Genomic DNA, 17,902 nt, shown 5'->3' on the forward strand with positions numbered 1-17,902 from the left:
ACCTGATGAGGTTTACTGGCTTATTCTCTGTTCAGATGACAGGCTTCTTCTCTCCATTATCAAGACACAGGTAGGACAGAGCCCAATGTGTTCAGTAGAGAAAATATTGCTTAGTTTACCTGAAACAGCTGTCACTGAAGATTTGGGAGGAGTAAAAGACATAATCACACCTGTGTCTTAGGACCATAACTCTTTCGCAGCAGCGGGGGGGACGGCATGAAGGGGTTGAGATCTCAAAGGCAACAAGATTTCAAAAGTGTAGATGGTAGAATATGCGGGCCTATATAATAACATGGCGGCTGGCAGAACAAAAATGAGATAAATAGGAAGGGCACTGAGGTAAGACAGACCTGGCACCTGACCAAGTATGGCATGGGGCGGAGTGAGAAATCTGGAGGAAGAAGGACGTGTCTGAGATGACATTGAAGATTCGAACATGGGTGACTGAGAAGAGGTTGGTTGGATTCACCAGGACTGGGAACTCCAAGAAGAAGTGACAGGTTGAGGGGAGGAGAAATGCCGAATTGCATTTCAGGCTTGTGGTATTTGGACTATCAGTGGAGCACGAGGTTGGTGGTCAGTGGAGCGTGCACGGCCGACAGTGGTGATAGAAGAGTCAATGGAATCTGTATAAGAGTAGAATCCATAGAGGGGAGCCTGGGTGGCTCAGTCAGTTAAGTGTCTGACTTCAGCTCAGGTCATGATCTTGGTGGTTTGTGGGTTTGAGTCCCGCATCGGGCTCTGTGCTGACAGCTCAGAGCCTGGAGCCTGCTTCGGATTGTGTGTCTCCCTCTCTCTCTGTTCCTCCCTGCTCATGCTCTCTATCTCTATCTCGAAAATAAATAAATAATTTTTTTGAAAAAAAGAGTAGAATCCATAGAAAGAGATGAGATCTCCCAAGAAGAGAACATGGAAAGGAAATGAAAAGAGGGGCAAGGATAGATCCTAGGAGAGCACTGCCATTTACAAACCAGGCACAAGAAAAGGGAAATTTAAAGGAGTCAGGGAAAGAATGGTCAGAGGCAAGAGAAAGTAGTGATTTTAAATACTAAGAAAGTAGGGTGTGGTTGTGTGGGGGGGCCCTCAATCAATCCCTACTCTTACCCCAAAGCCATGCAAAAAAGCATTGAAAAAAACAAGCCTATTGTACGAAGTGAATCACTATACTATACACCTGAAACTAATATTACACTATTAACTAACTGGAATTTAAATAAAAATTTTCACAAAAAAAAACTTTCACAAAAGAAAAAAGGAAAGAAAAGAACAACCAAATAGCATCCAAAGAACAAGAGAAAGAACTGAGCACTTACCACGTGCTAGGCATTATGCTGAGAATTTTACAAACCTTATTTCATTATGCTAACTGCAGGTTTGAAGTGTGAAAGAGTGGTTAAATGGCACCAGGGGTTCAAACCCTGGCTCTGCCATTCACTAGGTCTGTGAGCTTGGATAAAGTTTCTCTTCTTTAAATGAGAGAAACTCATTATCTCACAGGGAAGCATGAATATCATGTAAGATAATGCATTTCAAGTTATATAGCTTGTCATGTGTTTACTCAAATGAGCCCTCATTATCATTTATTTGGGATTGCTTTTATGATATCTGTCTCCCCCACAGAAAACCCCACATGTTTAAAGATCATGTCTGCTTTGTTAACAGACTTGTTATTTGCTATTCAGTTTTGTTAGCAGGTGAATACCCTCAGTGTCTGCATGTTGTAGGCACTCGATAAATATTAGTTGATTGACTAAACAGTCCCATTTCATCCACATGTCCTCGCCTGTGGATGTACCTGTTCTCTTTAAAGAAGAGGGGATCTGGGGCACCTGGGTGGCTCGGTTAAGCGTCTGACTTCAGCTCAGGTCATGATCTTGCGGTCTGTGAGTTCGAGCCCCGTGTCGGGCTCTGTGCAGACAGCTCAGAGCCTGGAGCCTATTTCAGATTCTGTGTCTCCCTCTCTCTCTGCCCCTCCCCTGCTCATGCTGTGTCTCTCTCTCTGTCTCAGAAATAAATAAACGTTAAAAAAATTTTTTTTAAATGAAGGCTATGGATTCTCATACACACACTGGTCCATTGTGACTGTCCAGGTTTCACAAGAGGATGTCATTCTTTTTTTTTTTTTTTTTTTTTTTTTTTTTTTTGGGACAGAGAGAGACAGAGCATGAACGGGGGAGGGGCAGAGAGAGAGGGAGACACAGAATCAGAAACAGGCTCCAGGCTCCGAGCCATCAGCCCAGAGCCTGATGCGGGGCTTGAACTCATGGACCGCGAGATCATGACCTGGCTGAAGTCGGACGCTTAGCCGACTGCGCCACCCAGGCGCCCCAAGAGGATGTCATTCTTAAGCACAGCTTAATTGCCTGTTAATTAAAAGACACAGATGTGAGGGGGAATAGAGAATTTCTAATCAAAAGGAATAAAGTTTCAGTTAAGTAAGATGAGTAAGCTCGAGATGTCTGCTGCACCTTGCACCTATGGTCACTAACACCACAGAGCACACTTAAATATTTGTTGGGGGGGGGTGTAAATCTCATCTTTTATTCTTACCACAATAAAATAAATTTTTAAAAAATTCTTTCGGAAAATATAAAACTATAAAGGGCAAATAAGGATCAGATATACTGACAAAGGAGAATTAATTGACAGTTTAATATTTTATTTTTATGTCTTCATATCTTGAGAGATAAGATTGTTTGTAAATAGCAAAATTAAGAACAGTTACATGATTCTTGAAAATTCATTATTGTGGAACTATGATGCTCATCAAGAAGCATCATTTTGTAGATGGAAAAACTAGCTGGTTATTCAGTCCTGGCTAATGGAATGACTATATTCTCTTACATACTTGAGTGCATGTGGTATTATTTGCTCACACAGAAAAAAAATTATATTCTACTGGTGTCTTAATAAAATAGCAGCTAATAGTTATGGAGTACCTGCTAAGTGGTTTTGCTATACTAAGTCATATAGTTCTTATACCATTCCAATGAGAACTCATTTCTCATGTGAGGAAACTAAGGCATAGACGAGTTATATAATTGGTTCAAAGTCCTACAGTAGTAATTAGTGGATTTGGGGTTTGAACCTATGTGTCTTAATCACTATAATGAAAGGAACTTGTACACTATCAGACAAGTATCTAATAAAATCATGTTTTATTGAAGGATTTTTTTACTACAATCCATAGTAAGAAACACATTTCACACTGTATTATACATACTTCCTCTGCCTATATGTTATACACTAGTTTCACATAAAAACATTTGCTCTTACTGTGTGTGAAACTCTGATATATTCTGAGTTTTGAACTCAGAGTTCAGAACTCTGAGTTCTGAACTATATTCACAGTTTTCTGAATTCTGTTCTTTTTCACTAAAAGAATTCTAATTGAACTCCAAAATTGTGTACATTTATTTCATAGTCCATTAATGGTTTGAGACCTGTAGTCTGGAAAACCACCATAATAAGGGGACATATTAAGATTCAGTAATACTAAATGAAGATAACAACTAGGAATACCACTTATTAAGCATCTACTATGTGCCAAAGTACTGTTGTTGATATTTATGTATAATATCCTCAGTTCTCATTATAGCCTTGAAAAGTAACTCAATATTTTTTCCGACAAGAACTGGGACGTGGAGAAGTTAAGAGATTTGTCCTACAGAGATGAGCCTGATTAAAGACTTCTTCTGCTAATCTAATAATAACATTTAAATATTACTTAACAATTAAATTAAATTAGTAAACAATTTAAACAATTAAATCAGTAAAAACAAAAACAAAAAGACACAGCTCTGTACTTCACTAGGAGGTTACTTACTAGAAAATAGTATCCAATTCACTGCTACCCAATAGTTTTTCAAAACCTAAGAGAGGGGCACCTGGGTGGCTCAGTTGGTGAAGCCTCCAACTCTTGATTTGGGCTCAAGTCATGATCTTTGTTTCATGAGTTTGAGCTCTGCATCAGGCTCTGCATTGACACTGTGGAGCCTGCTTGGGATTCTCTCTCTCTCCCTCTTTCTCTGCCCCTCCCTTGCTCACCCCATCTCTTTCTCTCTCTCTCAAAAAATAAACTAGAAAAAAAAATTTTTTAAACCTGAGAGAAGCAATACCTAGGAAGGAGTGCTTGAAGAATATAGTCTGTGCCTTCTGCTAAGTCAGACACTTCCCTGAATACTTACTGTATAGTTCTCATGCTAAAGTATTATTAGCCCCATTTTACAAATGGAGAAACTGAAGCACAAGAATTTAAGTCCCATGCTTAGTTTTGTTTTTTGTTTTTTTTTTTAATTTTTTTTTAACGTTTATTTACTTTTGAGACAGAGAGAGACAGAGGATGAACGGGGGAGGGTCAGAGAGAGAGAGGGAGACACAGAATCTGAAACAGGCTCCAGGCTCTGAGCTGTCAGCACAGAGCCCGACGCGGGGCTCGAACTCACGAGCCGTGAGATCATGACCTGAGCCGAAGTTGGACGCTTAACCGACTGAGCCACCCAGGCGCCCCTTAAGTCCCATGCTTAGTAAGCAGCAGAGTGAGTTTCCAACCCAGGAAACCTGGCCCACGCTCTTAGCCTTTCATTGTGCTGTGTCTCTCAAGTTCTACCTAGACTGAGTCATAATACCCACCACCTCCATTCTACCCCACAATATTGTTTTTGTGCATTTTGCTTCGATGCTACGTCATCAGCCTATGCTAAGACTTGATGTGGGGTCCCATATTAAAAACAAACAGCACTGGGGCGCCTGGGTGGCTCAGTCAATTAAGCGTTGGACTTCAGCTCAGGTCAGGATCTCACAGTTCGTGGGTTTGAGCCCCACGTTGGGCTCTGTGCTGACCGCTCAGAGCCTGGAGCCTGCTTTGGTGTCTGTGTCTGCCTCTCTCTCTCTGCCCCTCCCCTGCTCCTCTCCCTCCCTCTCTCTCTCTTTCTCAAAAATAGATAAACGTTAAAAAAAAAAACAAAAAACAAAAAAAAAACAGCGCCATCTTCCTCAACATTGAATCACTGTTTATCACAACACACCCTTTACGAGAACCCAGGACGAATTCCAGCCCAGTTACTACATCAGAAAGATTCTATTTCCTTTAAACATTGGCTGGCTTTTATCTTACAGATACTGTGAAATGTGTAACAGACCAGCATTTCCTTATTGTGCTGTTAGGCAACTTATACTCAAGGATGAAATTCCTGTCTCTGAAATTCCTGTCTACTTCCTTTCTTCTGTTCCACCTTCTCACTGAGGCTTGCACACTTCATTTGATGGAGGTTGATGAAACTCCTTTTGGGAACAAACTGAGAATACATAAACGTGTCCCATTGCATATTTATGAGTTAGTTATTATTAACTTTCCTGCAGATGAGGAAACTGACACTAGGAAGCCTCTGAAGAAAGGACTCAAGTGTGCAGCACGTAGTTTACCCCTTGATGTCATGCCACCTTAAACTCGTGACCTCATTTTCCCCTGGCCGCTTAAGGTTGTGTGGAAAGATGCATCATATTTACAGTCATCATCCTGGGTTCGCCCCTGTGAGTTGTGTGACCTTATACAATTCACGCAATCTCTCTGTGCCTCTGTTTCCTCACCTGCAAGATGGAAATAATAACATGCCTACCACATGGGGTGGCTGGGCAGAAGAAGAGTTAATTTATGTGATGTTCTTAGAGCCGTTCCTGGGACACATGCGTCATATATGTCATCACCCTTCCCATCACCATCTCCTCCCCTTCCTTCTTGGCTCTTGCCTCTGTTATTTGTGGGGAACTTCCATCTCCTCTCAAAGGATCACACCTACGTGTAGAGGTGCCCAAGAGGTCTCACATGGGCTCAAGACCGGTTTTGTCACGTTTCCCCTCCAGCGTACTGCCTCAGGTCCCACTTCCATTCACGCCACCTGCGGGTTTCCCACCCCAGCCCTTGTGTGCCGCTAGTGACACCTGTGCCTGGCTTGCTCTCTCTTAATATGAAAAACACATGAGTCTTTAAAGTGTACTCTTTCCTGGGGTCCTAAGACATTGCTTCTGCATTGCAACCCTGCCGAATCTTATCATCTAAGCTCTGATGCAGTGTTCCTTCTGCTGAGTTTCCTTTATCCCCTCTCTCTTTGGAATTGCACATATGTCCATGGGGCTTAGTCAAAACCAATCCCCTAAACAGACACCATGCTGCCCTGTCCATCCCCTTGCGCTCTTTTCTCCAGGCCTCAGCCCTTTACCTACTCCTCTGCCGACTCCCTCCCTACCAGCTCACCAGGCACAGGCAGCCATGTGCAAACCCCACCTCGGGATTAGCTGACCCCCTCCTACAGATCTATAGACCATTGTCTGTTTCCTGTGTTGGTGAGCGCTCCCCAGCTGGATCACAAACTCCTTGATGTTAGAGAGCATGTCTGAGAATTCTGCACCTTCACAGCACTTAGTTCGGGACTGAACATAGGGGCGGCTCCCACAAACAGTTGTGGGTTGACTGATTATTTTGCAATAGTCTTGATAGGTCCTGGCAAAACCAGAATGAAAAACCTCTTTGGAGAGGGAAACATTTGTTGCCTCTGGTGGAGTGACCTAGCACCTCAGTTAGTTTAGGACTATCTTGGTTTTAGTACTGAAAGGTCCCATGCACCCTGAGACCCCTCAATCCTGGGCAAACTGAGATGGTTGGTCACCTAGACTAGGCTTCCCCAGTTTCAGATATGCCCAAACACTCTAGACCAGATACCAGCCCTCTCATTGTCCAACCTCACATGTCTGCCTACATGCTCCTGCACAACAGACACACTCACATTCACTCACTCTCATGAGTCATACCATCATTACCTGATCCCCCACTGCTTTTTTTTTTAAGTTTATTTATTTATTTTGAGGTGGGGCAGAGAGAAAAGCAAAGAGAGACAATCCCAGGCAGGCTCCACACTGTCAGCACAGAGCCCAGTGCAAGGCTTGAACCTGTGAACCGCGAGATCATGACCTGAGCCGAAGTCAGACACTGACTGAGCCACCCAGGCACCCCATGTTCCCCCACTCTTGCGGCCTGTATCAGGTCATGTAAACTAGTGGTCCACAATTGCCCCAGACTTGACAGACCAAAGGAAAATGTACTGTCATCTCAGCCTTTGCCCCCAGCCTTGTGACCTTCCCCATTACCATTCTTTCTGATAATCACTTTTCTCTAATCAGCAGAGGATAGAAACACAGGTCTCTCAACCCTGAGAGGCAGAATTTCAGATATTGCTGTCTTCTGCCTTCTGAATCCTTGCGGATGGGTCAGGATTTGATGCGTTTTCGAATATCGGATTGTCATTCTTGGGAACTGAAGCTGAGGAAAACCCCTGGTACATGAACTCCTTCCCCCCACAGCCATAATTGCGCCTTTCACACCGATATCATCAGCCCTCCACCAGCACTTGGGTCCAGCACAGCCTCGCCATCTGCTCATGTGACACCAACATTATGGCCTCCCTCCATGCATCCCTAAATGGGGCTGGAGAAGGCAACGGAGATGGTGAGCGTGCCAGCTGGCACCGGTGACACAAACCTAGACAGCGATGAATCACGGCCCAGGACAGAGAGGAAGAAGGGAGGATGCTGATGGCTAATTGTGCACCGTCATCAGAGCTGCAAGGCGGACCTCTCTGTTCACGGAAGTAGAACCAGCACGGCATTTCTGTTCCTGCAGTAAATGCAAAGCTTCTTTTTAATATGTGGTCATGAGAGAATGTTCAATAGAAAGGAAACCTAGAAATCAAGATCCAAATTGTTCTGTTTTTGCTTCTGTGCATCTCTAACTGGCATAACTGGGGACTCTCCAGGGAGTCTGGGGATTACTTGAAAATGACAAGCAGGGGTTTCTGGCTGGTCAGGGAGTCGGATCAGAGTAAACAGACTTATGCTGATAGGTCCGTTCTGTCCAGGAGGCTCCAAAGTTCCCACCTACCTCTACTCCCCTGAGCCTCCCAGGTTCTCTGTTCTTTACTTTATGCCCTGCAGTTAACTGATTTGTGCATTAATTCAGTTCTCTCTGAATGTTGCTTCCAGGATTCAATTGGCCAGGCAGTTATTCAAGGTTTGTTCTATAGATTTCAAATTTGGGCATATTGACCTTAGCTTTTTTGTTGTTGTCATTATTGTTGATTTTGATGTATTTGAAGTTAGGACAGTCTATGTTCTAAAAGTTTCTATTCTACATTTTTCTAATGAGTCGTTTTACGTACGTATGTTTTTGCTTTTGTTTACTTCACTTTCATCTTGACCTTTTTCAAATGGAGGTGGTAGCACAAAGGCACCCAGTAAAATAGGACACTTGTCCTCAATAGAGGGGGCTAGCTGCCATTTTTGGGTTTTGTTTTATCCAAAAGCTCCCATAGATCCTGCCTGTTCTCCAAGCAGTTATTCCCCAAGGGCTGATGAAGCCAAGAGACAGAAATATGTTTCCAGCCACATGGAGGATAGACAAAGAAATCCCAGATCAGGCCTGTGCAGGAGGCACGGGTAGCCCTGGAGGTAAAGTCCCAACACTGTTGCAATCATAGTGTTTTCTCAGCTCCAGAACATTCAGGTCAGCTGGCTAGGTTCCTTCCCATCAGGTCATCTCAGTTGACCAGTGAAGCACAAAAGAGAAACTTCATGGCCTTGACTTCATAAACTAGCAGCCAACAGGAACACCTGTTAGCAAGGGCAGCTTTGGAGTACCTCTCTCTCACTCTTACGGGAAACATACTAATCCAAATCTCTCTGTGGCTAAAGAGAAAAGAAACAAAGTGCTGAAACAGCAGAGATGGCTGGCCTGAGCACTGGTGATTTACATGTGGTGCCAAGAAATAACTTCAGGTGCAGAGAAACACACAGGAGTGTCCAGAGATTACTAGATGGTCAGAAGTTGTGACAGCAGGTCCTCTGGGGAAGAGGGACAGAAAATGCCAGGTGGTAAAATATCATTCATATACAACCAGAGAGAAGTCGTGTATGAAGGACAACAAACGGAAAGTATGATCTACGACCTACCTGAAGGTAAAGGAAGGTGGCAATGGATGAGGCCAAAAGGTAAACGACCTTTATAGCAGAATGGATAGGAGTTTCTGAATGCTTTCAGCTACAAGAAGGAGAAACTGCAGAAATAATTTCCCGGAAGTAGAGGCTGTGCCTGGTTTCAGAGAGTGGGCAGAGTGTAAGGCTTCTCTGCTATGTTGTGGCTAAAGAAATGGATATGAAATAGGTAAGACTGCCGTTAGAGTCGAGCCTGTTCTCCGCCCCGTAACTCTCCAGGCTTTTTTGTAGAACAAAATTTTGATGCCATAATACAGGTATTTTTTTTCCTCTGAGGATCAGAAAATGTGGGTTTCTAGTCCCAGACTTACACAAACTAGCTATCATGACCTTAGGTTAGTCATTCCAGGGCTATTCCAGCTTTAGATTTAAAGATTCCAGCCTCAATAAGAGATTCTTAAAAACTGAGAACAAACTGAGGGTTGATGGGGGGTGGGAGGGAGGGGAGGGTAGGTGATGGGCATTGAAGAGGGCATCTTTTGGGATGAGCACTGAGTGTTGTATGGAAACTAATTTGACAATAAATTTCATATATTAAAAAAAAAAAGATTCCAGCTTTAGAACTTTAGATTTCCTAAACCTTTCCTTCTCCCTCATTGACCCATAGGTACTTCCAAGTAAAAACAATTTTAAGCCATAAACGATGTACAAACATGTCCTCCCAAGTTCTGATTTTATTCCATAATGATTATTTTGATACTTTTTTAAAAGAACAACACTTTAAGATATTTTTTCTCCATTTTAGTTTCCCTACTTTGCTGATTCTCAACCTAAGTACATGTTTAGCTTACTTGTTGGATAATTCAGCAGTGGTCAGTTCCCCATTCAGCCTTCTCATCTATGAAATATAAAGGTTTGAGACGGGAATATCTCCAAGAACCCTTTCAGCTTAATTTTCTGTAGTCTCATAACCTCAAAAATCTGTTTTCTATCTACCTTTATAACCATCTTATCCTGGTACTTTGGTGTTTCCAAATATGAAAGCGACAACGAATGTCGACATTTCTATATTCACTCAACCTCTCATACCTTTGTACAAAAGGCTACATCTAAACCTCAGTGAGTGTCTGGGACATTCGTGAGTCAGAATTAAAGGATAATTATGTCCCTTTTTATGTCTAAACCTTAGGAACGATCTGTGTCTATAATAAGATGTTATCAGGAAAGTCCTGGACTTACTGGGGGAAAGCATTTTGGAATAAACGTAAAACCTTTTTGGAAAAGGTAACAGCCGTGACTGATACAGGCCGCCTGTACTGTGTTCCTCCCTGCCAATACTGAAGGGTGTGGTTCTGAAAACCTGCCTCAACCTTTCCAGGTTTTAGCTTTCCTGTGCATTGGTTTATTCATTCATGATTTACCTGCCTCTAACATTTTATAATAAGGCAAGTTTATCTCTACTATTTCATGAGCTTTCTCACGAACAGCTCTCACATCTACATCTTGCCAATTCTTATGCCGCTGCCCTTTGACTTTTCCCCTCTGTCCTGAATGGAAATATTACCTTGGCTCCCGTGCTTCCTCTGAGAGGGTGGCAGCAGAAGCTGGGTCTCTCTATAAGCCTTGCTGTGGTCTGCCTTTCAGATGGGAGCCGTTAATTATTTTCTGGGAGGTTTCTAGAACAGATGTTACAAGGCAGACAAGCAAGCACACCCTCCCTGAGCCCAGAGCACGCTGAGCCAGGCACGCACACACTCGCCAATACCAACAGAGGAAAGCTGCTGGGGTGATGGAGGGAGTGTGCTCTGAGGGGCAAACGCGGCTCCGAAGACCTGCTAATGTCTCTGTGTGGCCATGCTGTATTTTCAGCTTGTCATCATGGCTGGGACAGTGCTGCTTGCCTACTACTTCGAATGCACTGACACTTTTCAGGTGCATATCCAAGGATTCTTCTGTCAGGACGGAGACTTAATGAAGCCTTACCCGGGGACAGAGGAAGAAAGCTTCATCACCCCTCTGGTGCTCTATTGTGTGCTGGCTGCCACTCCGACTGCTATTGTAAGTACAGAATCGACTTCCTTTTTTACTGTCAGATACTAAATAACATTTCCTGTCTGCCTTTTCTACTCTTTCCTCCCTTCCTGGGCATTCACCAGCAGTCTAACGGGGGAGGAGGGGGGTGCGGGGAACGGGGGTGTCCTGTTTCAGCCAAAACAGTGAATGGAGTTCTGCATAAAAATCTCATGGACATGGGTCTCGTCTTTTGTAGGTGGCTTTTGCTTTTTGGTATCTGAATTATACATATATATATGTATATGTATGTATGTATACATATATATATATACACACACACACACACATTTTTAAAGTATGTGTGAATGGCATAAATTGACAGGCATGATTGGCTAACATGTTAAGAACAGCTACTGTGCTCTTGAAAAAATATGCAGCGAATTGGGTCTATTCAGGAGAGGTCTTGAATGTAGATGCCGGCACTGATGGAAAGAATCGGACCAGAGTGGAATGGAATCCCCTGGCCCTGTGTCTCCTGCTGTTCTGACTGAACTTCCAGAGAGAAATCACCTGACCTGAAGTTTGCTGTCATTCATTCTTGGTGGCTCTGGCCACGTTCACATTATATCACATTCAATTCAGTTGCAACTTTACCCTCCTTCTATTTCATTCTTCTCTCGCATGAGGGGGCAAAAAAAAAAATGGCCAGACTATGCTCAAGGGAAACCATTTCAAAAGTATAAAATTCACAGACCTGTATCATCTGGTAAATTGATTGAATCCTTAGACATTTTAATTTCAATTTTTAAAATGACTTTGTGTTTTAAATGACTTTGTGTAGCATGTCTGGACATGCTACACGGTCAGATTCTTTGGGATGTAATCTCGGTTATCATTCCCCCCCCGCTTTCTCTTCTAATAGCTGCCTCCCCCAACTCTCTCCCTTCCCCTTTCTTTTGGTAATATTGACTGGCATGCTGAGAAATATACTGACCGCTCAGACGTTCAGTTCAAGTATTGTTTTCTATGCAAGTGATCTGCTTGCTTTAAGGTGAGAAATAGATGGGATTTTGAGAAGAAATAATATGGGTATAATGAGTCATAGACTTTAAGTTCGTTTTGATCATTGATCCTAGGCTCAGCAAACCCTCCCTTAAATGATAAGACCATGCTGTTGCAATTAAGGTCAGGGGTAATAAAATTGTGGTGTATCAGAGTGGTTAAAAACGCAAGCTCTGCAGTCTGACACAGCTGGATTCACATCCTGTCTATGTGACTTTGGGCGAGTCACTCTATTGGCCACCCCACCCCACCCCCCACCGTGAAACATAGGGATAATATGACTCCCTATTTCATAGAGTTGTCATGAGACTTGAATGAGATGGTTCGTACAAATGACTCGGCACAGTGCCTAGCATGTACTAAGTGTTTAGACGTAGGGGAGCAAAGAGCCTGGCTGGAAACTGTTCTTCATCATCTTCAGGATCACAGAGCAACTTCCTCTACATAAAGGGAATGAGATTCCACTTGGAAACCCTGGAACCGCAGCTTCATCTAGAATCACATCCTGGTTTCTTTCTGTCTCAGAAGCATATCATGTTCTTGTGTATTCAGACATGACGCTAAGTGATCCGTTGACTTAACTTATTTTCCTCTCTTCTCCCTAGTCCCAGGATATACCATTGCCTAGGCTCTCCTGTAATGACTTCTTGGAATTACAGTTTTTGTCATAAAAAAAAAAACTAAGTAAAGAAAGGGAGACAGATTATTATTAAAAATTATGGTCAAAAAAATTAGTAAATTAGTGAATCAGAAAACAATAGAATAATAAATAAGATCAGGAGCTAATTCTTAGAAAAGTAGAATGTGCAACCCCCTAGATAGTCTAATATAAGAAAGGCAGGAGTAAAAAGAAAAAAAAAGTTAAAACACATACATATAAGGAAAAATACATAAACCTATAGAAGTCTATATGGTATTTTTATTTGAATTGTATTTACAATTCTGTGCCAGTAAGTGCTTGCACCTCAATAAAATTGGTAATATTTTATGAAAAGGTAATTTACTAACAATGCCCTAAAAAGATGTAGAAAATCCGAATAGTGAATAAAGATAGAATAAACTTTTTAAACATGTCTAATATTTATCTCACAAAATATACTGAGGACACATAGCTGTAGTATAAATTCCTTCAAACTTTCAAGGAATGGAAAAGTCCTAATTCTATAAAATGTTCCAGGCCCTAAAAATAAACAAAAAGCTTTTTAGTGCACATTACAAAGCAAGAAAATATGGATTTTAAACACTTAGAAAGTGTGCATGCACACCCACAAAAGCACCCCCAATAGCAAAAACAATCTCACTTTCTTTTTTTTTTTTTTAAACGTTTTTTTATTTATTTTTGAGACAGGGAGAGACAGAGCATGAACAGGGGAGGGTCAGAGAGAGGGAGACACAGAATCTGAAACAGGCTCCAGGCTCTGAGCTGTCAGCACAGAGCCTGACGCTGGGCTGGAACTCACAGATCACGAGATCATGACCTGAGCCGAAGTCGGCCGCTTAACCATGCAAGCATATAGAAAAAGATTGATAGATTTGTCTACCTAGAAATGAGCATTTCTAACAAAAGAAAAAGTAAAGACTGCAAAAAGTTTACAGCATATAGGACTCAAATGTAAATATCCTTAATACTTAAGAAAATGAGCTTCCCAAAATAAAAATGGGAAAGGGCAAGAATAGACAATTAACAAAACAATGACTGTGCATGTAAACATTTCTTTTTTTTTTTAAACATTTCTAAACTCATCAATTATCCAAAGAAAAGTAGTTTTTACAAGTATAGCATTTTCCCCTATAAATTTTCCAAATGTTTTAAAGACAGAGAGCCATGTTGCTGAAGGTGTAGATACTTTCATACAGTTCTAGTTGAAGTGTAGACTGCTATTTTCTTTTAAAGAGTAGCTTGTCAAAGATGTATTAAGAGTTGATAAACTTCAGACTCAGCCAGTAATTCCATTCCCTGAATTTATGTTAAGGAAATGATCAGTTTTATATAAATACAAGGATTTGTGTTTTGGGGATGTTCATTTAGGCAATAGTTTCCGTGAAAAACTTGGAACTAGCTAAATGCACAGTACTAGGGGCTTGTATAAATACATTGTGAGGCAGTCGTGTTTTTGAAACACCTTTAGTAGCAATGAAACATGTTTTTGATTTAATGTTAAGATTTTTTTTTAAGGGCTAAAAAAATTGTATATACTATTGCGTATAAAATCTTTCTCCCTTTCACAAGAGAATCTGACCATATCTTAATTTTCTGGGTCTATTTCCCTAGAAAAAGGAAAAAGGTGGTATGTATCAACTGTGTTGCTAGGCCACATTAACCCCTGATTGGTGAATTGCATCTGAACTCTGAGAACTATAATTACCCGAGGAGGTGCCATGCTATGACTTCTAAGTGCAATGACTCTGGGACCTTGGAAGCTATGTCTGTGGAGTTGCTGCACCATATGCTGACTCCTACAGGGCATGAGGCTTTTAAGCCACAGTGGCTCCTTCATCCTCTGATATGTCTATGATCTCTTGCACCTGAGCTATACTGCTCTGCTGGACCACTGTGAGGACACGTGCTGGAAAGGAGCACGTGATGTTTCCCTGCTGGCGAGCTATGGTTCCTTCCAAGTAGACCAATGCCAAATGTAGCATGTGGTTGTCTGTGGGTCTGAACATTTAATGACTCCAAGAAGATACCTTGTGTGTATGTTGCAAGTATAATCCCAAAGTTATATAGAAAAAGACTAGTAAGAACTAAACTAAACTACTAAATAAACTAAACTAAAAATGTACAGTTATTATCTATGAGTGCTAATGGTACAGTTAATTTTTTTCTTCCCTTTTATACTTTTATATGTTGCTTTCCAAATTCTACATGAATGTATAGTATTTTCAAATCAAAAGATACATTTTTAAAACATTATATACTCCCGTTCTTCTGGCAAAAACTATGAAAAGGCCAATTTTTAGTAAGACTTCAAAATGGCAACTCTAATGAACAAAAACACACATGGCCAAAAACAAAAACAAAAAACAAAAATAGGAAAACAGAACTTTGTGGAGAACTTTCTCCTCTCTCTGGGCAAAAATGATACCTCTTTGATTTTAAGGTTTTCAGCAGAAACTGTTCCTTTTCCCCAAATGACAAAGTCAAGGGGTATGGTAAATAAACAGTGAGCTAAGGACTAAGAACCTAACCTACACCTCTATTCTAGCTCTCAAGTATGGAACACTTTCCATTTCTTTGCTTCTCTGGGTGAAAAATGTGACCAGTAATGCTAGCAGGTCCCTAAGATACAAGCTGAGGAATATTCCATAAATGATGATTATAAGAATGACATCTTTTTTTTTAATATATGAAATTTATTGTCAAATTGGTTTCCATACAACACCCAGTGCTCATCCCAAAAGGTGCCCTCCTCAATACCCATCCCCCGCCCTCCCCTCCCTCCCACACCCCATCAACCCTCAGTTTGTTCTCAGTTTTTAACAGTCTCTTATGCTTTGGCTCTCTCCCACTCTAACCTCTTTTTTTTTTTTTTTTCCTTCCCTTCCCCCATGGGTTTCTGTTAAGTTTCTCAGGATCCACATAAGAGTGAAAACATATGGTATCTGTCTTTCTCTGTATGGCTTATTTCACTTAGCATAACACTCTCCAGTTCCATCCACGTTGCTACAAAAGGCCATATTTCATTCTTTCTCATTGCCACGTAGTATTCCATTGTGTATATAAACCACAATTTCTTTATCCATTCATCAGTTGATGGCCATTTAGGCTCTTTCCATAATTTGGCTATTGTTGAGAGTGCTGCTATAAACATTGGGGTACAAGTGCCCCTATGCATCAGTACTCCTGTATCCCTTGGATAAATTCCTAGCAGTGCTATTGCTGGGTCATAGGGTAGGTCTATTTTTAATTTTCTGAGGAACCTCCACACTGCTTTCCAGAGCGGCTGCACCAATTTGCATTCCCACCAACAGTGCAAGAGGGTTCCCATTTCTCCACATCCTCTCCAGCATCTATAGTCTCCTGATTTGTTCATTTTGGCAAGAATGACATCTTTTAATTTATTATATTCTGTAGTCCTTGCCTAATTATCCTCCCAGCATCCCAGTGAAATAGAAAAGAGACATCCCAAAGAACATAGAGAAAGGGTGTGGTTCAAATTCCCTTCATTTTTGAGTTGAGAACCTTGAGACTTAGCCAAATTAATTTGCTGAAGTTCCAGCTAGTTCTGTATGTTACTGGACAGATAGCCACCCATTTGGTTCCACTTTTATTTTCCTCCCAAATGAGGGTCACTGCTAGGAGCCAAAACTGATTACAGTTGACAGGTTAATGGCAGAGAGCCCTGTGGCCTCGGAACCCTGCTGACAGTGCTGGGTGTTCCCCTAAGACCTGAAAAAAAGGTCCTCTAAGGTTTCTATTCTTAGAAAACAGAGCTCTTCTGATGTTCAGGAAATTTTTCTGGGAGGAAGGAACTGTGTTCATTTCTTCTGTCCCATTCTAGGGAGGTATGGCTTGTCCGAGAGCAGCCTTTGTTGGGCCACTGGGATCAAGATCCCAAGTGTCAAACACAGCACAGCCCCTGCTTCTGAGTGCACATCCTTCATTCCCTTCACACTGCAGAGTCCTCCTATCTCAGGTTTCATATGTCAGGAGAGGCAAGAATCCCAGTCATGGCTTTGCCTCCAATAATTGTGTGGCCTCTGGTACATCATGTTCCCTCTGTGGGTTGGATTTCTCATCTGTAAATAAAAGGAGGGGTTAGGCTAGTGATCTCCGAGATCTTTCTAGATCTAATATTCCATGAAAGCTTAAAAAAAAAAAAAAGCATTCTGATTGGAAAGCTCAAGTCAGATTCCCAATCCCCAAATCTCACCTTTCTTTCTGGAGTTTGGTTTTATACTCTGTGCCTGGTCAGGTGTTTCACAGAACTGCATAGAGTTTCTGTTGTTTATTCCTCCTTAAATCCATTTCCTGTTTTCACTGGAGTAGAAAAAAGGCAAGATCCCGCTGGGGTGACTTGTGTGACATTAACTAATGGCAATTTTCAAAAAAGTAGCTCAACCTGGACTTGTCCTTGGTTTTCTGTGCATTCTGAAACACATTAGCCTTAGAAAAACCTAGCACCTTACACTTCTGTGTGTCTGGACATTAACAATCCCACTCACGACTACAGGGACACACAAGAAATGCACAAGGGAAAAGACTCTGCCGAGTGTTTGACCTGTCATTTCCTATTTCTCCTTTTGTGCTCTGCTGTCAGAAGAGATCAGCATCATGTTGAGGCGAGGCCACATGGGATAAACTGTACAGGGACAGGCCAGTGCTGTCTCAGATCTTCAGGAAAGGTTAGAGCTTGGGCAATTTATTATGTCCAGAACCGTTTAGCCAAAAGTGGTAGCCCACACTTCCGAGAGATCTGCAGGGTGCATTCTAACCAGTGTGGAAACCCTGGATGACTACTGCCTCTGGCCTCCTAAATAAACTTGTATGCTCAGAGTTAAGGGCAGGGAGCCTGTTTGGATAAGAGGATTTAACTCAGTGGAGAATCTGATTTACTTTTATTTTACCTCAGCCCCAGTACCACAAGGCATGAGGAAATGGCTATTAAACACTTTCCTTGGCCTCACAACAAAGTGACAGGGGAGTATTTAGTATTGAAGCTGCAGAACATTTGACGCCTAGCCCGAGAGAATGGAAACAGCTCACAGTTTGCATGCAAGTGTGCACGCACACATACATAAGACTAGTCTAGAATTTCCTAGGAAAAGGAAGAGACAAACACAATTTGATAGAAGGGCACAATTTGGAGGAAATTGTGAATCTTCATTTGGGAGGTTTCCGGAC

The 17,902-nt window shown here is 41.8% G+C and overlaps 1 protein-coding gene across 5 annotated transcripts in view; it reads left to right on the forward strand.

The window, feature by feature from the left end:
* The window catches only part of PLPPR1 (phospholipid phosphatase related 1), a 319,601-nt gene that overhangs the window by 262,896 nt on the left and 38,803 nt on the right, over window positions 1-17,902 (forward strand). For all 5 annotated transcript variants that reach the window (XM_019454332.2, XM_019454331.2, XM_019454329.2 and 2 more), the window contains one exon: window positions 10,852-11,040. In XM_019454332.2, the coding sequence (XP_019309877.1) occupies window positions 10,852-11,040 (189 nt within the window). The remainder of the gene's footprint in view (window positions 1-10,851; window positions 11,041-17,902) is intronic.

Source organism: Panthera pardus, unplaced genomic scaffold (genome assembly GCF_024362965.1).
Source record: "Panthera pardus isolate Hobbes unplaced genomic scaffold, ASM2436296v1 HiC_scaffold_20, whole genome shotgun sequence".
NCBI lineage: Eukaryota > Metazoa > Chordata > Mammalia > Carnivora > Felidae > Panthera > Panthera pardus.